This window comes from Zophobas morio, unplaced genomic scaffold (genome assembly GCF_036711695.1).
Source record: "Zophobas morio isolate AGI-343-1 ecotype UQ-CSIRO unplaced genomic scaffold, CSIRO_AGI_Zmor_V1 ptg000021l, whole genome shotgun sequence".
NCBI lineage: Eukaryota > Metazoa > Arthropoda > Insecta > Coleoptera > Tenebrionidae > Zophobas > Zophobas morio.
This window is the reverse complement of record NW_026972126.1, coordinates 15,822,337-15,847,498: the sequence shown is the minus strand read 5'-3', so window position 1 is coordinate 15,847,498 and position 25,162 is coordinate 15,822,337. Positions and strand designations below refer to the sequence as shown.

The 25,162-nt window shown below is 32.7% G+C and overlaps 6 protein-coding genes across 6 annotated transcripts; 4 read left to right on the top strand and 2 right to left on the bottom strand.

The window, feature by feature from the left end:
• Window positions 1–1,022: 1,022 nt before the first annotated feature.
• Window positions 1,023–2,128, bottom strand: LOC135132124 (deoxyhypusine hydroxylase). The gene is made up of 2 exons (XM_064060086.1): window positions 1,772–2,128; window positions 1,023–1,713 (listed from the first exon to the last, which is right to left on the bottom strand). The coding sequence occupies exons 1-2, from the start codon at window positions 2,049–2,051 to the stop codon at window positions 1,088–1,090; spliced, it is 906 nt and encodes a 301-aa protein (XP_063916156.1). The 5' UTR covers window positions 2,052–2,128; the 3' UTR covers window positions 1,023–1,087.
• A 202-nt stretch (window positions 2,129–2,330) lies between these two features.
• Mrps23 (mitochondrial ribosomal protein S23) lies at window positions 2,331–3,013 on the top strand. The gene is made up of 3 exons (XM_064061479.1): window positions 2,331–2,422; window positions 2,468–2,629; window positions 2,677–3,013. The coding sequence occupies exons 1-3, from the start codon at window positions 2,379–2,381 to the stop codon at window positions 2,963–2,965; spliced, it is 495 nt and encodes a 164-aa protein (XP_063917549.1). The 5' UTR covers window positions 2,331–2,378; the 3' UTR covers window positions 2,966–3,013.
• LOC135133177 (uncharacterized) lies at window positions 3,008–4,330 on the top strand. Its single transcript, XM_064061477.1, has 5 exons — window positions 3,008–3,360; window positions 3,406–3,685; window positions 3,736–3,934; window positions 3,989–4,196; window positions 4,243–4,330. Exons 1-5 carry the CDS (start codon window positions 3,053–3,055, stop codon window positions 4,292–4,294), a joined length of 1,047 nt encoding a protein of 348 aa, XP_063917547.1. The 5' UTR covers window positions 3,008–3,052; the 3' UTR covers window positions 4,295–4,330.
• Window positions 4,304–24,465, top strand: LOC135133170 (nuclear pore complex protein Nup85-like). Its single transcript, XM_064061466.1, has 9 exons — window positions 4,304–4,453; window positions 4,507–4,951; window positions 4,999–5,252; window positions 5,299–5,421; window positions 5,472–5,690; window positions 23,382–23,494; window positions 23,549–23,766; window positions 23,815–24,133; window positions 24,184–24,465. The coding sequence occupies exons 1-9, from the start codon at window positions 4,430–4,432 to the stop codon at window positions 24,386–24,388; spliced, it is 1,920 nt and encodes a 639-aa protein (XP_063917536.1). The 5' UTR covers window positions 4,304–4,429; the 3' UTR covers window positions 24,389–24,465.
• Window positions 12,133–14,141, top strand: LOC135133175 (casein kinase II subunit alpha-like). Its single transcript, XM_064061474.1, has one exon. It carries the CDS (start codon window positions 12,873–12,875, stop codon window positions 14,013–14,015), a length of 1,143 nt encoding a protein of 380 aa, XP_063917544.1. The 5' UTR covers window positions 12,133–12,872; the 3' UTR covers window positions 14,016–14,141.
• On the bottom strand, window positions 24,381–25,132 carry LOC135133178 (oxidized purine nucleoside triphosphate hydrolase-like). The gene has a single exon (XM_064061478.1). It carries the CDS (start codon window positions 25,013–25,015, stop codon window positions 24,476–24,478), a length of 540 nt encoding a protein of 179 aa, XP_063917548.1. The 5' UTR covers window positions 25,016–25,132; the 3' UTR covers window positions 24,381–24,475.
• Window positions 25,133–25,162: the final 30 nt, after the last annotated feature.

Sequence of the window (25,162 nt, the reverse complement as noted above, 5' to 3'; positions counted from 1 at the left end):
GGAACATATCGATTTTGCAATTAAGCTCCACCCCTCGGCTCACGACGAATAAAAAAAATCGTCAGAATAAAAATAGGGTGGGTGGGCGGGGCTTATATTTTGCCTTTTTTTCTTAATATACATAGCCATCTTTTCACAACAAGAAACTTAAAGCATGGTTAAAATGGTACATTTTTGCAAGGAAATATGGATTTTGCAATTATGGGGCGGAGCCTAATTGCAAAATTGATATTTCCTTATACAAATTTTCCATTTTGTATATGTTTTAAATTTCATGTTGTGAAAAGAAGTCTACACATATTAAAACAAAAAGGCAAAATGTATGCCCGCCCACCCGCCCTGTCTCAATTGTAATGATTTTTTTTATACGCCATGAACCAAAGAGGTGAAGTTTAACTGCAAAATACTTATTTCTTTACAAGACATTGAAAACATGTTTTGGAGTATCGTGTTGTTCAAAGGCAAAATATAAACCCCGCCCGCCCACCCCATCTCAATTGTGATGATTTTTTTTTTATTTGGGAGAGGGAGGGTGGCCGGGGTTTATACTTTGCTTTTTTCTTAATATACGTAGTCGTCTTTTCAGAAAAAAAAAATTAAAACATGTTTAAAATGGTAAATTCTTCTAAACAAATATGGATCTCGCAATTAAGCCCCACCCCTCAATCTGGCAACAAATGAAAAATTCATCACAATTGAGAATTGAGATCGAGGCCGGTATGAGTGGGGCCTAATCTTTGGCTTTATTTTTTTCTTAATATACACAGTATTTTTTGAACAATACGATACTTAAAAACATGTTTTTAATTTCTCGTAGAAAAATAAGGATTTTGCGGTTAAGCTCCGCCTTCATGGCTCACGACGAATAAAAAAAATCATCACAATTGAGATCGGGCGGGTGGGCGGGGCTAGATTTTGCCTAGTCAATTGTGCAGTAGTACCACCTCTATAACTTTTCTCACAGCCAACTCGAATTCAGTGTTTTGGACATTATGGGTATTTGGAAAAATAAGAAACACAAAACAAATAAATCTCGTTTATTAAATCATATACAACATAAAATATCACGTTTGTAAATTTATTTAACTTATGCAACTTGCAACGCATTCGCATACTGGAATTCCGGACTATTCTCATACTCGCACATATCCAACGCAATCTCACAACTCTCCTTAACCACCCTCTTATCATCCCCTAAATACTTATTCAAAACATTTATACAATCCTCAGTCGCAATAGCCCCCAAAGCTTCCGCACACTCATGCCTCACCATCTCATTCTCACTACAATCCTCCAAACTCTCTCTCAAAAAAGGCACCCCGACCTCATCCTGCAGCTGCCCCAAAACAAACGCCACTTCATGCCTGAACAACGCACTTCCACACTTTAAACCCGCCCCCAGCGCCACAACAGCCTCCTGACTCCGCAAATTTCGCAACGAAAACATCGCCCTGTACCGCTCAAACAGAGACGCATTCGCATCCAAAAGAACGGCTTTAAGTTCGTCTACGTTGCTACTAGGCGCCGGGGGCGCCGGATCAACTGAATTGTACGGGCTTTTCACGTCCGTGTTCGTGTTTTCAGGGCCTTGAAGCCACTTTATTCGTTCGAGGGCTAGTTCACAAGTTTCTGCCACTTCCACCACAGGGTCTGATTTGTATTTTTGTAAAATATCAAGGGCTTCTGGTGATCCAATCGCGCCTAAAGCTTCAGCTGAAATTCAATTTGTGAGTTGTAAGAAAAAAAATTAATAAAGAAATAAATTTGGTACCTGCTTCATGGCGAACCATTGGTTCCTGTTTCGAGTCTTCTAATACTTGTTTTAGTGTGGAAATGGCGAGCGGGTCTTGCATTTGGCCTAAACAGTACGCTAGTTCGTGTTTTAGTAAGGCTGAGCTGTCACTGAAGCAGTTTTTGATGCATTCGATGGAGACTGGGCCCCCTAGATTGCGTAGGGTGAAAAGAGCACGAAAGCGTTCCTTTAATGGTCGCTTTTCGTCTACAAGTACCTTGCCAATATTGCGAATTTGGTTTTCGGTTATGTTAACCATGTTTTTTACGATTTATAAGAAATTTATTCACCGGAAGAAAAGTCACGTTTTGTAAAACGAAAATGACATTTGACGTTTGTCTACCAACACCTGCAACGAAAGTCACAAGACTTTAATATGATGCACGTAGTTTGATAAATACTAGGCGAAAAATGAAAAATACATCTAAAATGAGTCAAAGTGTGATAATTTTGCGTTAAATTAAAACTATATATTATCTAGAAAAGTCACCTTACATTCAAATATTAGGGACTTTTTTTGCTGTATTGGTGACGCACCTGCCGGATTTATTATTTGAGGTTATATTTTTATAACCAAGGCTAAAAAATGGCACAAAGTCGCTTAGAAAAGATTGGGACTATTTACACAAGGTATTTCAAGCACGTAGAAAGCACTAGCTAACTGACGAATTACAGAGTTACTGGGTTAATTAAATCTGGGGCTCTAAAATGGGAAGATCGCCCTCTCTGGTATGACATTTACGAGGCTTTTCCACCCAAAGAAGAACCCAAATTTGATCGTCCCGCGCCTAATTTGCCACTGAAAAACATCTTTTATGAAGAAGATAAAATTAGAGCGTAAGGATTGAGTCGTTTTGTAAAATCTGATCAACAAACGTTTTTAGAGTGTTTCACAAAAATAATAAAAATGTAGGGACCACAAATTTTCTTGACAGTAAACACAAAACTATAACGCAGAGGTTTATCCAAATATACAAGACCGTCGAGGCTCAGTATGACGGGACAGCCAGTGACAGTCAAATTTACCAGGAAGCTATAGATTTACTCAAAAGAGACCAAGAAAGTAGAAAAGCTGAAGATGAAATTAGCTTAAGTAGTGCGTTTAAAGAAGCACAAGCGCAGGAGAGTCGCGACAAAGTTAAAATAAACGTTAGTGATATATTCAAAGAATAAGTATGTTCTGGTTAGAAATATAGGGTAAATAAATTGACTTTTATTTGACGTTGTTTTTATTTTTTGAATGTCATTTAAATTTTGGTAATGGGTAATAAGGTACAGAGGCAACGCACTACAAGCAAAATATTTTCTGCACCCAAAGAGTCGAAAACTTCCGTCTCGGTGACCGTTCCGTCCGTGTGCACATCTCCATCTTTTCACCTGTCTCTAAAAAAGTCGGCTTCGGCAACTTCAAGTGAACAGTTCAATTGGAGTCACATGCAAAGTGTCTACATAAGGCAGGAGAATTTAACTGTTAACGATTTGACGCCGATGGTTTTAAAAATGACAATGGGTGTATTTGAAGTGCTAAAACGACAAATGGGACAAATGATTGGCGACCTCGACACTGGGTATATGTTTCTATGATATTTTTGTAATTTAATTGGTGGGTTTAGAGAGCTGAACATGCCGGACGAAGTGGCAGAAAAGTGGGGCCTGATTCGACCTAAGAGTGCTAAGAGTGTTAAGTCAAGCCAGAGTAGAGTAGAACAGGTTGAACACGTGCTACCAACACCATCTTTAAGAAAAATGATCGTCCACTTCGTGAAAATGTTATATCTGCATGATTTGATTTTGAACTCGTTTGGGCAGGGGCTAATTAACGAAGCCCTTGAACTGGTAAAACAAGTGGCTGTGAGTCACGCACTTTTAGGAATTACGTGCACAGAATTCAGGGTAAATTAACTAAGTTAAATTATGATTATGCTATAATAAGCGGTTGGTAGATGATGGACTGGTTTATCACTCACTATTTAATAATAAATAAGTTAACTAGCGACGAAAATATCAACAATTTTTTGACATATCTTAACATGTTTTCTAACTACATTACGCTTTTTTATGAGTCCCAGAGCGTGCGACACCAAATGAAGAATCAACTAGTGCGTATGGGGAAAAAAAATGACCGATACAATAAAGCTAGAGGTTTGATATATTATCTGTAAATATGTATAAAAACAAATCATCATACTTTGTCAGAGAACTTCCGCTTGATGAAGAAATGGAAAAAACTAATCGAATGCTTCAAAGAACAAGAACACCTCGCTGACACCTTGCTCGCAGAACAAATACAGCTCAGAAAAAAACAAGAAGACATACAAAGCATTGACACTATCATACTAAAAGAACAAGACTGCATTATGAAACACTTCGTCAAAAAGAAAACCAACGAGCTGGAAACATCTGAGTAAAACTCCCGCCAAAATCGCGCCTTTTTTCAATTCAAATTTCAGGTTGGCCACCAAAAACGATTTAAAAAAAAACACTGTCCGCAGTTTCGTATAAAACCAAAACCCCCACTGGACCAAGCGGCTTTTTAATTTTTAAGTCTAATTATTAGTGAAAATCTACAACAAAACTAAATTTTACAGTGAGAACCATCGCATAATCATTACACTTGCTCAAAGTTAACCCGCAGCAATGGACAAGACGGCAAAAACATTCGTAAGCGGTAATAAACTTTTGAGGTTATGTTTCCTTTCAAATTTAAATTTTAGCTTGTCCCGAACGAATTGTGCCACAGAGCGGGAGTAGCCGCTTCGTGGTTGTCCATCAACGAATTCGGGGTGTTCCCTCACCAGAAAGTGGCCTCGGGTGTCGACAAAGTCAGTCATTTCGCCCCCTCAGACGCGTCTGTGTTTCAGTTGAGACCGGACATTATACTGTTCAAACCAATTCTGCGTAAGCTCGTGAATGAAGCGAACGGTACTTTTTTGACTCTTCAGAGTTTGGTGACGGGGGAGGGCGACCACAAGGCGGAATTATTGAAACTGAGTCGCCAATATCGATCTATTATTAGGGCTTGTTTGGAGAATTTACAAGACGAGGTGATGCGAGCGGACGGCGACTACAGGGAAGAGTTGCAAAATTACATCACGATTTTTTATTCAGTGGAGTGTATTTGGCACTTGTGTGAAATATTGTTTGTTGATGCTGTTCCCGGTAGGTGTTTTTAATGTTAAGTGAGGTGTTTATGGTTTTGGTTTTAGGTAACATTGTGTTGCCGCATTTACTGGATTGGGTGCGCTTCCACTTTCCGAAATATGAAAGAAACGCCGCTACTATGTTAGCTGGAGATTTGGGTGGACTTGAGTCACATCCTGATTACTGGGAAACTGTGATAGGGTCATTGTTGCAGGGACGGGTTAAAGTTGTCAGAGCCCTGTTGAGACTACACTCTGATTCTGATACTCAAGCATTCAAAGTTGTGGATCAGTGCCTTCGAGCAATGCCTGTCTATAATGTTGGTTTGTCACACTTTGATTCTCGATCTAACTGGTGATTTTTAGATGTTCAGTGGGACTTCAGTTGCTGAGTTTAATTTGCAGTGGAATCACTGGGTTGTGGATGTGCAGTCTAAAATAGACGCTAAATTGTTCATATCTTGTTACAATTTAAATTTGATTATGAAGGTGGCTTTTGCAGGGTTTGGAAATTTAAGTTTTATTTTTAATTTTTGCAGTTGACAGTTGGTAATGAAGTGGCTTGGGGTGAAATTCAGCAGTATTGTGAAACGTGGTATGAATTGTTAGCTGCGTGGTTATTTTTTACACAGCCTACTGTCAAGTCGTTTGAATTGGGGCAGTTTGCAAAGCAGTGTATTGCTAAAATGTCAGTTGGGAACCGACTTAAACATCTGGATAGGGTGCTGTTGGCAGCAATGGAGTTTGACATTTTACAGGTAAATATTACTTAATGTGTGTAATTGACACACAATGTTGATAATCATCTTGTACTAAATGATCTAGAAAAAAATCGTCTAGCAACCTTTGAAATTTAATGTTAAAAAAGTGTTGGCAACACTGGCGTGTTCTGTATCACCGTTAGTATTATCATTATTTTAAAAATGAATTTCATGGCCTACTAGACGATTTTTTTTACGATGGTACCTAACTTTCATTGTTCCAAAGTGAGGTTAGGAGTGCTCAGAATTGATTCTTACATCTCGCTACTACTAGCCGGACAGTGATCCTATACATGAAAAGTGGGAGATTTCGAATGTTGGGAAATGATGAACCACGTTACTGATTCTCATTTGAGACTATGATGTTTACAAATAAGAGGACGTAATTCTGATCCCCAATAATGATTATTGTTTTTTCTTTAACCATAAAAACCATGTTAATGCATGCAAAAAGTGTGACGTCACATGTTGGCGCGTTCCAACTGATTCCAAAAAAAAATGGTTACCATGGTTACCTGTGTTAAATGCAGGCGCGGATCCAGGGGGGGGCAATTGCACCCATTGCCCTCCCCTGGATCCGCGCCTGCAGTGGGGGGGGGCAATGGGTGCAATTGCCCCCCCCTGTTAATATAGTAAAAAAAAATGGGTGCAATTGCCCCCCCCCCCCTGACACACGATCGAGGTACTTTATTTCAAAATTTTGAAATCGCATTGAACTCACGATCATCTGAACATCCAGTAATCCGAACCGAGGCTGTTTGAAGTCGATACCTCTTTAATCCGAACAAAAACTGCAATTCGAACTGCACTTGAAAACATGCACCTACTTGCAAAAATGACGCAAGATCTTTCGGCACATGTTGTATGGAATATTTTGAATTTTTTAAAAATTGCGATATTTCAATGCACTGAATTAATTAACTAATTCTGGAAAAAAGGTTGAAGTTATCGAAAAAATGAGACCCGAAATCTATAAGAGAAAATATTTAGTTAAGTTTCGAAAATCGTCGAGAATGGGTCGAAATTTGCATAATGGAGGTAATACGAATACATAATGAAAAATTTCTTTTTGAAAAATTCATCTAAAAATTCTGAAAAATTCAAGGTTTAGATCCCGTCGCCTTTATTCCAAAAAAATTGCGTATTTATGGCCACGGAGTAATATTTTTTTTGAAAATATCTGTTATTATCCATTGTTGTTTAAGAATTCTTTAATTTTGTTTAATAAAATTTGGGTCAATTCCTTGAAATTTGTTTTCAGTTTTTTGATTTTTAAATTTTAGGATTTTCAATTTTTTCGACTTTTTAAACTGTACATTTTTCGACTTCGATTTTTAAGTTTCTCGATTTTTCAAGTTTTCAACATTTTATTTCTGGAGTTTTTTGATATTTCGATTCTTCAGTTTTTTAAATTTTAGATTTTTCCATTTCTCATTTTTCAGTTTTTAGAAATTTCAATTTTTCGAATTTTTAAATTTTTTATTTTTCAGTTTGATTTTTTCAATGTTTTCTAATTTTTAAGTTGAGTACATTTTTCGACTTTTCGAATTTTAGGTTTCTCGATTTTTCAACTTTCCTTAGATTTTTCAATTTTCAAAATTTTTTGATTTTTTTTATTTTAGATTTTTCAATTCGATATTTTGATTTATTTTTTTTTTACTTTTCAATTTCAATTTTTTAGTTTTTTCGAATTTTAGGTTTCTCGATTTTTAGATTTCCCATTTTTCAACATTTTAATTACTGAATTTTTCATTTTTTCGATTCTTCAATTTTTCTTGGATTTTTCAATTTTCAATATTTTTCCATTTTCCAATTTTTCGATTTTTCTTTCAGACTTTTCGATTTTTCAATTTTTCGAATTTTTAAATTTTTGATTTTTCAGTTTGCTTTTTTCAATTTTTTCTAATTTTTAAGTTGAGTACATTTTTCGACTTTTCGAATTTTAGGTTTCTCGATTTTTCAATTTTCCTTAGATTTCTCAGTTTTCTAAATTTTTCCATTTTCCAATTTTTTGATTTTTCTTTGAGACTTTTCGATTTTTCAATTTTTTAATTTTTTAATTTTAGATTTTTCAATTTTCGATATTTTAATTTAAAATTTTTTTCGAAGTTAGCTTCGGCCTCATTTCGTCGATAGCTTCTTCCTCTTTTCCAAAATATGTATCACACTAAAATATTGCAATTTTTGGATTTAATAAAAAAAATTATTTCCAAACCTAAAATTTTTAATCTCACGCCGAGAGCATAAACACGCTATGCTTTTGAAGTCAACAGTATATGCCAGAATTTTTTGTTTTTTTTGCAAATTTTTCAATATCCTTCCTATAAAAATTTCGGCCTATTTTCGACAATTTTCAAAGACATTTTCTCATGGATTTCGACCTCCAGAAGTTGGTTTTGACCTCATTTCTTCGATAGCTCCTTCCATTTTTCAATAATCGAGCTTTTCAATTTTTGGATTTTTTGACGGTTTGATTCATCAGTTTTTCCATATTTTAATTTTTTTAATTTTAGATTTTTCCATTTCTCAATTTTTCAGTTTTTAGTACTTTTTAGAAATTTCAATTTTTCGAATTTTTAAATTTTTGATTTTTCATTTTTTTCTAATTTTTAAATTGTATATTTTTCGACTTTTCGGTTTCTCGATTTTTCGATTTCCCATGTTTCAACAGTTACTGAATTTTCCATTTTTTCGATTGTTCAATTTTCCTTGGATTTTTCAATTTTCAAAATTTTTCCATTTTCCAATTTTTCGATTTTCATTTCGGGCTTTTCGATTTTTCCATTTTTTGACTTTTTAATTTTAAATTTTTCAATTTTCGATATTTTGATTTTTAAATTTTTTTCGACTTCTCGATTTTTAGGTTTCTCAATTTTTCGATTTCTTAAATTTTTCGACTTTCCGATTTTTCGATTCTTCAGTTTTCCCTTGATTTTTCAGTATTCCAATATTTCAGTTTTGTGATTTTCAATTTTTTGATTTTTCCATTTTGAAAATTTCAAGCATAGAACCCATATTATTTTGCACATTTTAAATAATTTAAATTTTTAGACGGAATGAAAAGTAAATTCTGATTAACGATTTACCATTTTCATTATAATCTTAAAGCGTGTGCAAAATATCAGAGTAATCGGCTCTGTAGTTTTTAGGCTAAATGTTTTCTTAAAATTATCTCTCACATCAAATCGCCAACAAACAACACACGACAGACAGTCGAAATCAAGAGTCCGATTTTTTCGTGCTCTAGTAGTTATGGAACGTCTAGAAATCATGAAATTGGCCATTGTAATATATTATTATTAAAGGAATAAATATACGACTGTATTAAAATGAACAGTTCTTCTGACATTTTCGAAAATATTGCAATTTCTGGATTAAAAAAAATAAATATTATAAAATTTCGGCCAATTTTCGACAATTTTCAAAATTTCACTTAATATCGCATTTTTTTGGATTTTTAAAGAAAATATATTTTCAAATCGAAAATTTTTACTCTTACCCTGAGCCATAAATACGCCATGTTTTTGGAATCAGCACGACAAAATACCAGAATTTTTTGGAATTTTTTTGGCAAATTTTTCAAAAACAAAAATTTTCAGTATCCCCTATAAAAATTTGGGTTAATTTTCAAAATTTAACCAAAAACATGTTCACATTTTCGTATGGATTTGGCCTCCAAAACTTAGTTTCGCCTCATTTCTTCGATAGCTCCTTCCATTTTTCCAAAATATCACACTAAAATATTGCAATTTTTGGATTTAAAAAAATAATTATTTTCAAATCTAAAATTTTTAATCTCACGGCGAGAGCATAAACACGCTACGTTTTTGGAATCAACACCACGAGTTCTATGACAGATTTTTTGGTTTTTTTTTTGCAAATTTTTCAATATCCTTTCTAAAAAAATTTCCGCAAATTTTCAACAATTCTCAAAATTTAACCAGACATTTTTTTATGGAATTCCACCTCCAGAAGTTCGTTTTGGCCTCATTTTTTCGATAGTTCCTTCCATTTTTATACAGTCGCTCACTAAAATATTTAAATTTTTAGCATAAAAAAAAATTCAAATCGAAAATTTTTAATCTGAGAGCATAAATTCGCAATGTTTTTGGAATCAACACGACGAAATCTATACCAGAATTTTTTGGATTTTTTTTGACAAATTTTTCAAAAAAAAAAAAATTCAGTACCCACTATTAAAATTTAAGTCAATTTTTAAAATTTAACCAAAGACATTTTTTTATGGATTTCGACCTCCAAAAGTTTCGCCCCATTTCTTCAATAGCATCAATCGAAACATGAAAAGATCGGAAAATGAAGAAATCGAAATCAAGAAGCCAAAAATTGAGAAATCGAAATTGCACAAAATCGAACAATTAAAGATTACAAAATTGAAAAATCGGTAATCGAAACGTCGAAATCTCGATAAACCGAAAAATGAATAATCGAAAAATCTAAAACCGAGAAGTAAAAAAATTGGAAGATCGGGAAGACAAAAGGTCAAAAAATTGAAAAATCTGAAATTTCAAAAAAATCAGAAAATTGAAAAATTGAAAAGTCGAAAATTAAAAATATCGAAAAATTTAAAAATCAAAAACCTGACAAATGAAAAACATGAAAAAACCAAACATCGAGAAATCGAAACATGAAAAGATCGGAAAATTAAGAAATCGAAAAGTTGAGAAGTCAAAGAAATCGAGAAATCGAAATTGCACAAAATCATACAATTAAAGATTGGAAAATTGAGAAATCTGAAATTTCAAAAAAATCAGAAACTTGAAAATTAGAAAAATCGGGAAATAGAGATAGAAAAATTAAAACATCGAAAAATTGAATCGAAAAATAAAAAAATCGAGAATCGAGAAGTCGAAAAATTGAAGAACCGAAATATTGAAAAATTCCAAAGCTAAAACCTCAAAAAATTGAAAAGTCGAAAATTTAAAATATCGAAAAATTGAAAAATTAAAAACCTGAAAAATGAAAAACATGAAAAATCGAAACATCGAGAAATCGAAACATGAAAAGATCGGAAAATTGAGAAATCGAAATTGCACAAAATCGTAAAATTAAAATCTGAAAAATTGAAAAATGGGGAAATTGAACAATTGATAATCGTAATATCGAAATCTCGATAAACCGAGCAATTGAAAAATTTGAAAATCGAAAAATTGAAAAGAAAAAATATGTAGAAAATTCGAAAAAACGAAGCATAAAAAAATTGAAAAATCTGAAATTTTAAAATTTCGAAAATTTAAAAATTGAAAAGTCGAGAACTCGAAACATCGGAAAATTCAAACACCGAGAAATCGAAACATGAAAAGATCGGAAAATCAAGAAATCGAAAAGTTGAGAAGTCAAAGAAGTCGAGAAATCGAAATTGCACAAAATCGTACAATTAAAGATTGGAAAATTGAAAAATCGGTAATCGAAACGTCGAAATCTCGATAAACCAAAAAATGAATAATCGAAAAATCTAAAACCGAAAAGTCAAAAAATTGAAAAATCTGAAATTTAAAAAAAAATCAGAAACTTGAAAATTAGAAAAATCGAGAAATAGAAATAGAAAAATTAAAACATCAAAAAATTGAATCGAAAAATAAAATAATCGAGAATCGAGAAGTTGAAAAATTGAAGAACCGAAATATTGAAAAATTCCAAAATCAAAACCTCAAAAAATTGAAAAGTCGAAAATTTAAAATATCGAAAAATTGAAAAATTAAAAACCTGAAAAATGATAAACATGAAAAGATCGGAAAATCGAAATTGAACAATTGATAATCGTAATATCGAAATCTCGATAAACCGAGCAATTGAAAAATTTTAAAATCGAAAAATTGAAAAGAAAAAGATGTAGAAAATTCGAAAAAACGAGAAAACGAAACATAAAAAATAGAAAAATCTGAAATTTTAAAATTTCGAAAATTGAAAAACCGAAAAGTCGAGAACTCGAAACATCGGAACATTGAAACACCGAGAAATCGAAACATGAAAAGATCGGAAAATCGAGAAATCGAAAAGTCGAGAAGTCAAAGAAATCGAAATTGCACAAAATCGAACAATTAAAGATTGCAAAATTGAAAAATCGGTTAACAAAACGTCGAAATCTCGATAAACCGAAAAATGAATAATCGAAAAATCTAAACCCGAGAACTAAAAAAATTGGAAGATCGGGAAGACAAAAGGTCAAAAAATTGAAAAATCTGACATTTTAAAGAATTCGGAAAATTGAAAAATAGAAATATGGAGGAAGTGAAAAATCGATAAATAGAAAAATGAAAACATCAAAAAATTGAAGAAGCGAAATACTGAAAAATCCCAAACTCGAAACATCAAAAAATTGAAAAATCAAAAACCTGAAAAATCCAAAGTCCAAAAATCGAGAAATCGTAAATTGAGAAACACTAAAAATTAAAAAATTGGTCGAAGGTTATTTCGACAGAACTTCCCTCGCCCCTGAGGTACGGTACAACAAATCCATCTTTTTCGAAAAATTATAACCCTTTTTAGTTAGAATAAAAATATGTTTGTAATATTGAAGTAAATGTAAAGAAGTGTGCTATGCGTGCTATATACACACAAAATTAATAAATACTAACTAATAAAAATCGCCACCGGCGGCAGATGGACGGAAACGGGAGACCACTTTTTCCGTACATCTGCCACCGGCGGCAGATGGACGGAAACGGGAGACCACTTTTTCCGTACTCTAGAGGCAATGAAACGACCAGAAAACATGAAACTGGCAAGTTAGCTAACGCTCAGGATTTCAAATCATCAAAAACTAAACCATTTAAAACTTGCGTTTGAACCTGAAACCAACCAGAACTTTTCCTTCAGTTATCGCGCCGAAATCTGACACGTCAAACCTACGCAAAAACCCGATAACCCGCCTTGATAAAAACCGTGAATCACAGAACTCAAAAAACCATAATTTCTTCGCCTCTTGTCAGTGTCGTGTCTCTAAGTAATATCGAACTGTCCTAAAATCACCACGTCGCCACTCAGCGATTTCGTTTTAGAGGGGTACCTCACATTCTGATTTAGACACTTGAACTCGATCTAGTTCGCTGTGACACAACAAAACGTCCTTTCAACCGAATTTCGACCCTTTCGTGCTCCCTGCCATGAAACCGGTCAGTGCGTCCAGCATCCATCCCCGGCTCTAATCACAATGAAATAATGGCAAAACCCAGCACATCCCGAGTTTACAGCGACGTCAATTCGCAAAAACCCAGAGAATACTGGGACTACGAAAACCACGCCGTGATCTGGAGCGAGCAGGACGAGTACCAAATCGTGATGAAAATCGGTCGAGGGAAATACAGCGACGTGTTCCAGGCTGTCACCGTGACAAACAACAAGTGCGTCGTCAAAGTGCTGAAGCCCGTGAAACGGAAGAAAATCAAGCGGGAGATCAAGGTCCTGGAGAACTTGAGGGGCGGAACCAACATAATCACCCTCATTGCGGTAGTCAGAGACGAAATCACCAAAACCCCGGCTCTGATTTTCGAACACATCAACAACACGGAGTTCAAGCAGCTGTATCTCACCCTCAAAGACCCCGACATCCGCTACTACCTGAACGAGCTACTGAAGGCTCTGGATTACTGCCACAGCATGGGGATCATGCACCGGGACGTCAAACCCCACAACGTCATGATCGACCACGAGAACCGGAAACTCAAACTCATCGACTGGGGTCTGGCGGAGTTCTACCACCCCGGTCAAGAATACAACGTCCGAGTGGCCTCCAGGTACTTCAAGTCCCCGGAACTCCTCGTCAGCTACCAAATGTACGACTACTCGCTCGACATGTGGTCCTTCGGGTGCATTTTAGCCTCCATGATCTTCAGAAAAGAACCCTTCTTCCACGGGTACGACAACTACGACCAACTAGTGCGCATTGCCAAAATTTTGGGCACGGAAGAACTCTTCCAATACATAAACAAATACGACATACAGCTGGATCCGAAATTCAACGATCTGCTGGGGATGCATTCGCGGAAGAAGTGGGAGAAGATGGTGACTAAAGCCACTGAGAGTTTGGCCACTGCGGAGGCGTTGGACGTTTTGGATAAGTTGCTGCGGTACGATCACCTGGAGCGTCTGACGGCGAAGGAAGCAATGGATCACGTTTATTTCTCGGGTGCGAAAGCTTCGGGTTCGGCAAAGGCGTCGGGTTCCACGCCGCGGTCGAATAAAGCGTCGGTTTCTACGCCTCGGCCGAGCAAAGCGACGGTTTCGACGCCTCGTCCGAGCAAAACCTCCGTTGCTACGCCGCGTTCGGGGAAAAGCAAAACCGGACGCGGCACGTCGGTGTAATATGTAAGGTGCAACGTACTTGTTTTTAATGTTGTTGAAAGATGTATACTTTAAGAACACTGTCTAGGAGCTTTTAACAATAACGGTTTTTTCTGTTGCTGTTGTTTATCATTTTATTTATTTAATTACATGGCTTGAAATATTTGGTTGGAGTTTTATTTTAAATTAACTGACAGTAAAAAAATATCACCCGGGAATGTTATTACTCATTTAAAAATTGTGTGCTTCTGGTACGTGACACAGTAGTAGAAATTCTTTAAAAAGTTAGGTTATAATAGTGTCAATCCTCAATGACAACGAGGCGGCACATGTCACGAAACTCCAAAGCCAACTTGATCTACGATAATTTATAGTCCTCTGTATATGGTGAGTAATTTTGTAACACTTATTTTACTCTAACAGGATTCCAACTGATTCAAAAGTTTGGAAAAAAACAAATTTCGAAAAATACTAGTGTCTGTGATTTGAATTTGAATAAGAATGCAAATTTGAAGAATATCAATCGGAATTAAAAAAAAACTAAAATAAAGAACAAATATGAAAGTAAAAAAAATCCAATACAACAAAACACAAATTTTTGAAAATTAAAATTTTTTTGAGTTTTCGTTTTACTTAAACGTAACAAAAAACCTGAACTCCAGTTTCCCAACAATTTTGTGTAAAAATGGTAAAAACTCGATGGTGCGTTGTTAAGGAGCCTCTGAACAACTCAAAAAAATTGTTAAAAAATCCCTGAACTAAATTTTTGAAAATATTCAAAATTGAAGGACAACAACAGTGAAAAATGACGTCGTGGATCGCAATCAAGCAAATTATTGTTAAATTAATGATAGTTAAATATTTAACTGTGCATTAGACATCCAGGTCATTAGACAAACAGATCAGAATTACAAAGTTAATTCTTCAACTTTCAAAATTAATATTTTCAAAAGTTTGCTGCAAGGATTTTTTTACCATTTTTTTCGAGTTCTCCAGTGGCTTATCAACAACGTACCATCGAGGTTATTCGTCATTTTGGATCACCCTGTATACTAAATGGTATAAAAGACTTGAAATTTTTTAAACGTATTTAGCTAGGCAATTCTCCTGAATTTCCAGAATCCCTTTTCAAAAATTGGCCAAAATTTTTAGAGACAATATTGGAAAATTTCCCCCAAAAAAAAAACAAAAACATCTGTCATAGAATTCGTGGTGTTGATTCCAAAAACATAACGCGTTTATTCTCTCGGCATGAGATTAAAAATTTTAGGTTTAATAATCTTTTTTTTTAATCCAAAAAATTGCAATATTTTAGTGTGATATTTTGAAAAAATGGAAGGAGCTATCGAAAATGGGGCGAAACTAACTTTTGAAGGCCGAAGTCCATAAGAAAAAGTTCGGTTAAATTTTGAAAATTGACTTAAATTTTTAGTGGGTACTGAAAAAAAAAATGAAAAATCGAAATTCGAACACCGACCAATCGATTTTTCAGTTTTTTAATTTTTAATTGTTCGATTTTGTGCGATTTTGATTTCTCGATTTTTCATATTTTTCATTTTTCAATTTTTAGATTTTTTAAATTTTCGATTTTCCAATTTTTGATGTTCAGTTTTAGGATGTTTCAATATTTCGCTTCTTCAATTTTTTGATTTTTCGATTTTTCACTTCGATTTTTCAATTTTTTAACTTTCCGAATTTTTTAAAATAACAATTTTTCAATTTTTTAACATTTTGTCTTCTGGGTCTTGCGATTTTTTTGACTTCTCGGTTTTAGATTTTTTGATTTATTCAATTTTTTTGATTTATCGAGATTTCGACGTTTCGAGTACCGATTTTTCAATTTTTCAATTTTTATTTTTTCGATTTTGGGAATTCCGATTTCTCGATTTCTTTGGCTTCTCGGCTTTTGGATTTTTCAATTTTCTGAATTTTAAATTCGAATTTTCGACACTTGGTTTTAGGTATTTCAGTTTTTCAATTTTTCGATTTTCAAATTTTTCGATTGCTCCATTTATCCAGATTTCGATGTTTCGATTATTATCGATTGTTGAATTTCCCCATTTTTCAAAAATCTCAATTTTTTTGACTTCTCGATTTTCAAATTTCAACGTTTCGATTTCTCGGTTTTTCGAGTTTTCCATTTTCCAATTTTTCGAAATTTCGGTTTTTCAGTTTTTCGACTTCCCAATTTTTCGATATATCATTTTGGGATTTTTGAATATCTCGATTTTTCAATTTTTCACTTCTTCCGATTGTTCTGTTTTTCAACTTTCCGAATTTTTAAATTTTGAATTTTTCAATTTTTTGATGTTTCGTTTCCTAGATCTTTCGACTTCTCGGTTTTCTAATTTTTTGATGTTTCGTTTTCTCGTTTTTTTGAATTTTCGACATCTCGGTTTTAGATTTTTTGGTATTTCAGTTTTTCGATTTCTAAATTTTTTTATTTTTTGGTTTTTCAGCTTTTCTTCCGATTGCTCGATTTATCGAAATTCCGATGTTTCAATTATTATCGATTGTTTAATTTCCCGATTTTTTAAATTTTCGATTTTTGGGCAATTTGGATTTCTCGATTTTTTTTTTACTTTTATATGTTTCGATTTCTCGGTTTTTCGAGTTTTCGATTTTACAATTTTTCGATGTTTCGGTTTTTCAGTTTTTAGATTTCCCAATTTTCGACATATCAATTTTTTACTTCTTCGATTGTCCTATTTTACAACTTTCCGAATTTTAAATTTAAAACTTTTGAATTTTGTGATGTTTCGTTTTCTCGATTTTTCGGTTTTTCAATTTTTCGATTTTTAAAATGTTTGACTTTCCGATTTTTTAATTTTTCGGGTTTTAAATTGTTCAATTTCTCAGTTTTTCGATTTTTCAATTTTTCGATGTCTCGATTTTTCAATTTTTCGAATTTGGGCAATTTTGATTTCGCCATTTTTTTGACTTCTCGACTTTTCGAGTCCTCAATTTCCCAATCTTTTCATGCTTTGGTGTCTCAGATTTTAGATTTTTAATTTTTTCACTTCCTCGATTTTTCTGTTTTCAATTTTCCAAATTTTTAAATTTTAGGTTTTTCACTTTTTTTATGTTTCGTTTTCTTGATTTTTCGAATTTTCGACATCTCGATTTTAGCTTTTTCGGCTTTATTCAATTCTTCGATTTTTAAAACTTTTGATTTTTCTATTTCGAAATTCTTCGATTGCTCGATTTTTTTTGTCTTCTCAACTTTTGATTTCCTGATGTCCCGATATTTTCATGTCTCGATTTTGCAATGTTTCACTTTTCCAATTTTTCGGTGTTTCGATTTCTCGGCTTTTTAGTTTTTCAATTTTTCATTCCCTCGATTTTTCAATTTTCTGAGTTTTAAAGTTTTCAGTTATTCAGTTTTTTAATGTTTCATTTTCTCGCTTTTTCTTTAATTTTCATTAATTTTCAATATCTCGGTTTTAAATTCTTCTGTTTTTCAATTTTTCGATTTTTAAAATTTTTGATTTTTTGATTTTTCAGTCTTTCTTTCGATTGCTGATTTATCGATTTTTTTAAATTTTTGATTTTTGGGCAATTTGGATTTCTCGATTTTTTTGGCTTCTCGACTGTTCGATTTCTCAATTTCCCTATATTTTCATATTTCGATTTTTCAATTTTTCACTTCCTCGGCTTTTCTATGTACATATTTTCAATTTTCCGAATTTTAAAATTCACATTTTTCAATTTTTTGATGTTTCGTTTTCTCGATCCTTCGAATGTTCGAAATTTCGGTTTTTCAATTTTTCCATTTTTAAAATTTTTGATTTTTCGATTTTTTAATTTTTCGATCGCTCGATTGATCGAGATTTCGATTTTCGATTTTGGACAATTTCGATGTTTCGATTTTTTTGACATCTTGACTTTCCGATTTTCGATTTACCGATCATTTCATGTTTCGATTTCTCGATGGTTGGATTTCCCGGCTTTTCGATTCTTCAATTTTTTTATGTTTTAATACTGCTACATATTTCTCGATTTTTCTATTTTTCAGTTTTCCGAATTTTAAGTTTAGATTTTTCAATTTTTTGATGCTTCGTCTTCTCGATCTTACGATTTTTGAGTTGTCGAATTTTAAATTTTTCGATTTTTCTATTTTTCGATTTCTCAATTCGATTATCGATTGTTCATTTCGCCGATTTTTCAATTTTTAATTTTTCGATAATGGGCAGTTTGGATTTGTACAGTTTTTTGACTTCACGACTTTTCGATTTCTCGATTTCCTAGTTTTTCATGCTTCGATTTTTCAATTTTTCACTTCCTCGATTTTTCAATTTTCCAAATTTCAAAATTCTGTATTTTCCAATTTTTTGATGTTTCGTTTTCTCGTTCTTTTGAATTTTCGACATCTCGGTTTTAGATTTTTCGGTTTTATTCAATTTTTCGATTTAAAATATTTTTGAGTTTTCGGTGTTTCAATTTTTTGGTTTAGCAATTTATCGAGATTTCGACGTTTCGATTCTTATCGATTGGTCAATTTCTCGATTTTTCAATTTTCAATTTTCCGATTTTTGGGCAATTTCGACTTCCCGTTTTTTTTTTGACTTCTCGACTTTCGATTTCCCGTTGTCTTCATGTTTCGATTTCTCGGCATTTCGAGTTTTCGATTTCTCAAGTTTTCGGTTTTTCAGTTTTTCTATTTCCCAATTTTAGACATTTTTCAATTTTTTGATGTTTCGGTTTCAATTTTTCATTTCCTCGATTTTTCGATTTTTCAATTTTCCGAATTTTGAAGTTTTCAATTTTTCAGTTTTTTAATGGTTCATTTTATCGTTTTTTCTTTAATTTTCGATATTTCGGTTTTAGATTTTTCGGTTTTTTCAATTTTTCGATTTTTAAAATTTTTGATTTTTTTTTCAGTTTTTCTTTCGATTGCTGGATTTATCGATTTTTTTTAATTTCAGATTTTTGGGCAATTTAGATTTCCCGATTTTTTTTATTTCTCGACTTTTCGATTTCTCGATTTCCCGATATTTTCATGTTTCGATTTTTCAATTTTTCACTTCCTCGTCTTTTCTATGTACATGTTTTCAATTTTCCGGATTTTAAAGTTTTCAATTTTTCAGTTTTTTAATGGTTCATTTTCTCGTTTTGTTTTTTGAATTTCCGATATCTCGGTTTTAGATTCTTCGGGTTTTCAATTTTTCGATTTTTAAAATTTTTGATTTTTTGATTTTTCAGTTTTTTTTCGATTGCTGGATTTTTCCATTTTTTTTTAATTTTAAACTTTTGGGCAATTTGGATTTCTCGATTTTTTTGACTTCTCGACTTTTCGATTTCTCAATTTCCTGATATTTCATATTTCGATTTTTCAATCTTTCACTTCCTCGGTTCTATGTACATATTTTCAATTTTCCGAATTTTAAAATTTCAGATTTTTTAATTGTTTGATGTTTCGTTTTCTCGATCTTCCGAATTTTCGAAATTTCGATTTTTCAATTTTTTCATTTTTAAAATTTTTGACTTTTCGATTTTTTAGTTTTTCCATCGCTCGATTTATCGAGATTTCGATTTTGGACAATTTCGATGTTTCGATTTTTTTGACTTCTCGACTTTCCGATTTTTCGATTTACCGATCTTTTCATGGTTCGATTTCTCGTTGGTTCGATTTCCCGGTTTTTCGATTTTTCAATTTTTAACTTCTTCGATTTTTCAATTTTCAAAGTTTTGTATTTTTTAATTTTTTGACATTTCGTTTTCTCGTTCTTTTGAATTTCCGACATCTCGGTTTTAGATTTTTTGGTTTTATTCAATTTTTCGATTTAAAAAAATTTTGAATTTTCGGTTTGGTAATTTATCGCGATTTCGACATTTAGGTTATTATCAATTGGTCAGTTTCCCGATTTTTCAGTTTTTAATTTTTCGATTTTTGGGCAATTTCTCCCGTTTTTTTTTTGACTTCTCTACTTTCGATTTCTCAATTTTTCGGTTTCCATTTTTCATTTCCTAGATTTTTCGCTTTTCAATTTTCCGAATTTTAAAGTTTTCAATTTTTCAGTTTTTTAATGTTTCATTTTTTCGTTTCTTCTTTAATTTTCGATATCTCGGTTTTGGATTTTTCGGATTTTAAATTTTTCGATTTTTAAAATTTGTCATTTTTTGATTTTTCAGTTTTTCTTTCGATTGCTGGATTTATCGATTTTTTTAAATTCTAGATTTGTGGGCATTTTGGATTTCTCGATTTTTTTGACATCTCGACTTTTCGATTTCTCAATTTCCCGATATTTTCATGTTTCGATTTTTCCATTTTTTACTTCCTCGGCTATTCTGTGTACATATTTTCAATTTTCCGAATTTTTCAAATTTTGTATTTTCCAATTTTTTGATGTTTCATTTTCTCGTTCTTTTGAATTTTCGACATATCGGGTTTAGATTTTTCAGTTTTATTAAATTTTTGGTTTGGCAATTTATCGAGATTTCGACGTTTCGATTTTAATCGATTGGTCAATTTCCCGATTTTATAATTTTTAATTTTCCGAATTTTAAAGTTCTCAATTTTTAATTTTTTTAGTGGTTCATTTTCTCACTTTGTATTTAATTTTCGATATCTCGGCTTGAGATTTTTCGGTTTTTCAATTTTTCGATTTTTAAAATTTTTTATTTTTTGATTTTTTAGTTTTTCTTTCGATTGATGGATTTATCGTTTTTTTTTTAATTTTAGATTTTTGGGCAATTTGGATTTCTTGATTTTTTTGAATTGTCGACTTTTCGATTTCTCAATTTCCCGATATCTTCATGTTTCGATTTTTCAATTTTTCATTTCCTCGGCTTTTCTGTGTACATATTTTCAATTTTCCGAATTTTTCAAATTTTGTATTTTCCAATTTTTTGATGTTTCGTTTTCCCGTTCTTTTGAATTTTCGGCATATCGGGTTTAGATTTTTCAGTTTTATTCAATTTTTCGGTTTGGCAATTTATCGAGATTTCGACGTTTCGATTATTATCGATTGGTCAATTTCCCGATTTTTCAATTTTTCATTTTTTTAATGGTTTATTTTCTCGCTTTTTCTTTAATTTTCGATATCTCGGTTTTAGATTTTTCGATTTTTAAAATTTTTGATTTTTTGATTTTTCAGTTTTTTTTTCGATTGCTGGATTTTTCCATTTTTTTTAATTTTAAATTTTTGGGCAATTTGGATTTCTCATTTTTTTGACTTCTCGACTTTTCGATTTCTCAATTTTCCGATATTTCATGTTTCGATTTTTCAATTTTTCACTTCCTCGGTTCTATGTACATTAGGGTGATTCAAAAAAAAAAAATAATTTTTTTTTTCGTGTCAAAGAGGTTCAAAAGTTTCTTTTCAACGTAAAAAAATACCAGTTAAAAGTTGAGCTCTTAATATTAATATTAAGACCGTCCGCATCGCGTTTTTCTATTTCCCATAAGAATAACATGGGAAAATTTTTGTTTGCACCTTCTGATTTTTATTGCTAGCCCGTCGTGTGTCGTGAAAAAAATTCAATCACATATTTTTATAGAGAATTGAACGCTCTACAAAAAGTGTCTCCTATGATTTTGCGAGAAACCTGACTATGATTTTTTAACCCACTGATGCTGAAAATGTTCGGAAAGAGTTTTACTGGCCTTATTATAGCATAAAATTATAAACAATTACTGTTTAAAAAACTAAATTTAAAATGTGTATAAATTTTTGTGGTGATTTATTCCAATAAGACCATCAAATTTATTGTAATGCATCAAAAACGTCAAAATTTGGATAAATTTAACTTTAGCCTAAAATAACTCTTCAACTATCAGGTTTCTCGCACAATCATAGGAGACACTTTTTGTAGAGCGTTCAATTCTCTATAAAAATATGTGATTGAATTTTTTTCACGACACACGACGGGCTAGCAATAAAAATCAGAAGGTGCAAACAAAAATTTTCCCATGTTATTCTTATGGGAAATAGAAAAACGCGATGCGGACGGTCTTAATATTAATATTAAGAGCTCAAATTTTAACTGGTATTTTTTTACGTTGAAAAGAAACTTTTGAACCTCTTTGCACGAAAAAAAAAATTATTTTTTTTTTTTTTGAATCACCCTAATGTACATATTTTCAATTTTCCGAATTTTAAAATTTCAGATTTTTTAATTGTTTGATGTTTCGTTTTCTCGATCTTTTGAATTTTCGAAATTTCCGTTTTTGAATTTTTCCATTTTGAAAATTTTTGATTTTTCGATTTTTTAATTTTCGATCGCTCGATTTATCGAGATATCGATGTTTCGATTTTGGACAATTTCGATGTTTCTATTTTTTTGACTTCTCGAACTTTCCGATTTTTCGATTTACCGATCTTTTCGTGTTTCGATTTCTCGATGGTTCGATTTACCGGCTTTTCGATTCTTCAATTTTTGTATGTTTTAATACTGCTATATATTTCTCGATTTTTCTATTTTTCAGTTTTCCGAATTTTAAAATTTTAGATTTTTCAATTTTTTGATGTTTCGTTTTCTCGTTATTTTGAATTTTCGACATCTCAGTTTTAGATTTTTCGGTTTGGCAATTTATCGAGATTTCGACGTTTCGATTATTATCGATTGGTCAATTTCCCGATTTTTCAATTTTTAATTTTTCAATATTTGGGCAATTTCGATTTCCCGTTCTCTTCATGTTTCGATTTTTCGGCATTTCGAGTTTTCGATTTCTCAATTTTTCGGTTTTTCAGTTTTTCGATTCCCCAATTTTCGACATTTTTCAATTTTTTGATGTTTCGGTTTCAATTTTTCAATTTAAAAATTTTTTTATTTTTCGATTTTTCGATTTTTTTGAGTTTTCGACTTTTCGGTTCCTCGATGTTGCAATTTTTCCTCGACTTTTCAATTTTCCGATTTTTCGTGTTGTCTGTCTGTCGTCTGTGTCTATTCTTTTTCCAAAACTACCAGACTGTCAAATTTCTTACACTGTTACTGTTACTGGTATTTTTTTTTTGTTTTTTCTATAAAATTGGACTTGTTTGATTGTTACTTCAGAAGCGAAAGAAGTTCTGTCTGTTGACAAAAAAAATCAAAATTTTACAATTTAATTCTTTTATTCTTAGCATTGTTTATACAATGTTTGATTGTTTATATCTTCAAAAATTAGGAAGTAATAAATTTTATTGATTATAAATCAAAACTGTCTTATTTAATTTTCCAGCAATTCTGGGAAAACACTAATGTTTGTACTAGCATTACACTGTATTTATCCAAAGTGATTTATTTACCCCTACTAAAAAGATAATGACGTCATCAAAATTTCTAATAAACTTCACGCTTTCCTGGCAGGACTTAGATCCAGTATAGTAAACTTCATTATCTTTAAAACTAGGCGTCCGTAGTGAATTTGTCGAATATTTTTTCTAACTGTATTTTTATTGGCAGGTCATTAAAGAAATCCAACACATGACCGAAAATGGCTGGTTCGTGAGCCACTTAACAGACCTCCTTTACCACTCAGGCCGCCTAAACGACCTCAACGCTGAAACAGAAAATTTGTAAGTATTATTACCTAATCACAAAAAAAATTTTTCAACGAAAAATAATTCCAGCCAACCAGACAGACTACGCGAATCTTTCCTAATCGACTACGGATCCCTCCTAATGGGAAGCAAATCCCTATGGCAAGTAGGCCTCAGCTACCTCGATCACTGCCCCACAGATGGCGTGGAAGCCATAAAACTACTACTACCACGACTCTCTCTAGACTCAGAAATGCGAACCCAGAAAATCGTCAAAGAAGCTATTAACAGAAACTTGTCAGAAACAGGTAATTTAATTTAAAAAATTAAAAACAAAAATTGAGTGTGGTTTTCAGCACAAAGCATCTGCAAAGTCCAGGCCATGAAGTGCCAGAAAAGAGGCCGCCTAGGACACGCTCTAGCCTGGGGTTTGAAGTCCCAAGATAGCGCTTTCGTGTCATACCTTTCAGACAAATTCTTGAAACAGTACGCTGAAAGCGGAAAATTGAACAGCATTGACTTGCTGGATAATCTAGGGTCGTGCATTTTGGCTAGTGATAGGTTAATTTTCTTAGGGAAGTATTACGAGTTTCACAAGTTGTATCAAGCCAAGGAGTATAAGGAGGCTGCGAATTTGTTAATTTCGTTGTTGGAGTCAAAAATTATACCAAACTTGTAGGTTGGTGGATTTTTGGTGTGCACATTTTTGAATTGTTTGGTTTCAGCTTCTGGAATATTCTTCTAACTGAAACCATTCCACTGCTGGAGTGTGAAGATATGGTTTTTTCATCCACTGATACTTTTATTATCATGCAGTGTGTAGAGGAGAAGGAACACTTGAAGGAACTTAAGGATAAAATTGCTCTGTTAAGGCTAGCGGCGACGCGGAATTTAGCAAGAGCGCTTGTACATGAAACCCAACTGAAGTAATTTTGTTTTTTATTAAATACATTTTTATAAAAAATGAGTGTTTGTACTTATAAAAAAATAATACTGTTGGAAAATTTTGGAACGATGTTATTCGGCGATTTTAAGCACGTTAGAGAGATTGTTGTAGACTTGAATACTACTTCCCTTGATTGTGTTTTCATCACTGTAGGTTATTCTAGCAGAGAAATATTTTTCATCCAACATGTATGGATACCAGTGTGGTGAGTCTGGCCACATTTGGGTGAAAGGGATCGCCCTAAACTTGTACCATTGAATTGGGTTCATTTCCTCACTGGGTTTCTCCACCCCTTCAAACTGTGTGCATGTAAAAATATGAACCACATCTGACGAGTTGTCGTAGAGTAAGTCATATCTGACAACGCCGATTTGCTTCAAGTCTTTAGCTTCCAAATTACACTCTTCTTTCAATTCTCTTTTCGCGCAGTCCATTACGGTTTCGTTCTTCTCCACTTTTCCACCGAAACCGTTCCAAAACCCTTTTCCAAGTCCCCGCGTTTTCAGCCCCAACAACACCGACTTATTCTTCTTCAGAAACACCAAAGTGAACAATTTATTCACGTGCATTTTCGTATTAATTTCCAAATTAGTCTCAATTTCTGGTTTCATTTTGCGGAATTCGCGCTTTTGAGGTTATCTATTCATAATATGACGTTTGGCGGGAACGGCGCTGTTGCCGCATCTCCGTGTACACACACTGGCGTCAGCGCTTGTTTAATGTTGATTTAATAGAGAACCGAGACGATAATTACATAA

What these genes read in the sequence shown, in the direction of transcription:
- LOC135132124 (XM_064060086.1), bottom strand. Translation starts at nt 2,051, where the DNA reads ATGGTTAACATAACCGAAAACCAAATTCGCAATATTGGCAAGGTACTT. An exon ending in AATGGTTCGCCATGAAGCAG is followed by an intron (nt 1,714 to 1,771) that starts GTACCAAATTTA and finishes ATTGAATTTCAG; the next exon opens with CTGAAGCTTTAGGCGCGATT.
- Mrps23 (XM_064061479.1), top strand. Translation starts at nt 2,379, where the DNA reads ATGGCACAAAGTCGCTTAGAAAAGATTGGGACTATTTACACAAG. An exon ending in ATTGGGACTATTTACACAAG is followed by an intron (nt 2,423 to 2,467) that starts GTATTTCAAGCA and finishes GACGAATTACAG; the next exon opens with AGTTACTGGGTTAATTAAAT. An exon ending in GAAGAAGATAAAATTAGAGC is followed by an intron (nt 2,630 to 2,676) that starts GTAAGGATTGAG and finishes AAACGTTTTTAG; the next exon opens with AGTGTTTCACAAAAATAATA.
- LOC135133177 (XM_064061477.1), top strand. Translation starts at nt 3,053, where the DNA reads ATGGGTAATAAGGTACAGAGGCAACGCACTACAAGCAAAATATTTTCT. An exon ending in ATTGGCGACCTCGACACTGG is followed by an intron (nt 3,361 to 3,405) that starts GTATATGTTTCT and finishes TGGTGGGTTTAG; the next exon opens with AGAGCTGAACATGCCGGACG. An exon ending in AACGAGCTGGAAACATCTGA is followed by an intron (nt 4,197 to 4,242) that starts GTAAAACTCCCG and finishes TTCAAATTTCAG; the next exon opens with GTTGGCCACCAAAAACGATT.
- LOC135133170 (XM_064061466.1), top strand. Translation starts at nt 4,430, where the DNA reads ATGGACAAGACGGCAAAAACATTC. An exon ending in CAGAAACTTGTCAGAAACAG is followed by an intron (nt 23,767 to 23,814) that starts GTAATTTAATTT and finishes TGTGGTTTTCAG; the next exon opens with CACAAAGCATCTGCAAAGTC. An exon ending in TCAAAAATTATACCAAACTT is followed by an intron (nt 24,134 to 24,183) that starts GTAGGTTGGTGG and finishes GTTTGGTTTCAG; the next exon opens with CTTCTGGAATATTCTTCTAA.
- LOC135133175 (XM_064061474.1), top strand. Translation starts at nt 12,873, where the DNA reads ATGGCAAAACCCAGCACATCCCGAGTTTACAGCGACGTCAATTCGCAA.
- LOC135133178 (XM_064061478.1), bottom strand. Translation starts at nt 25,015, where the DNA reads ATGAAACCAGAAATTGAGACTAATTTGGAAATTAATACGAAAATGCAC.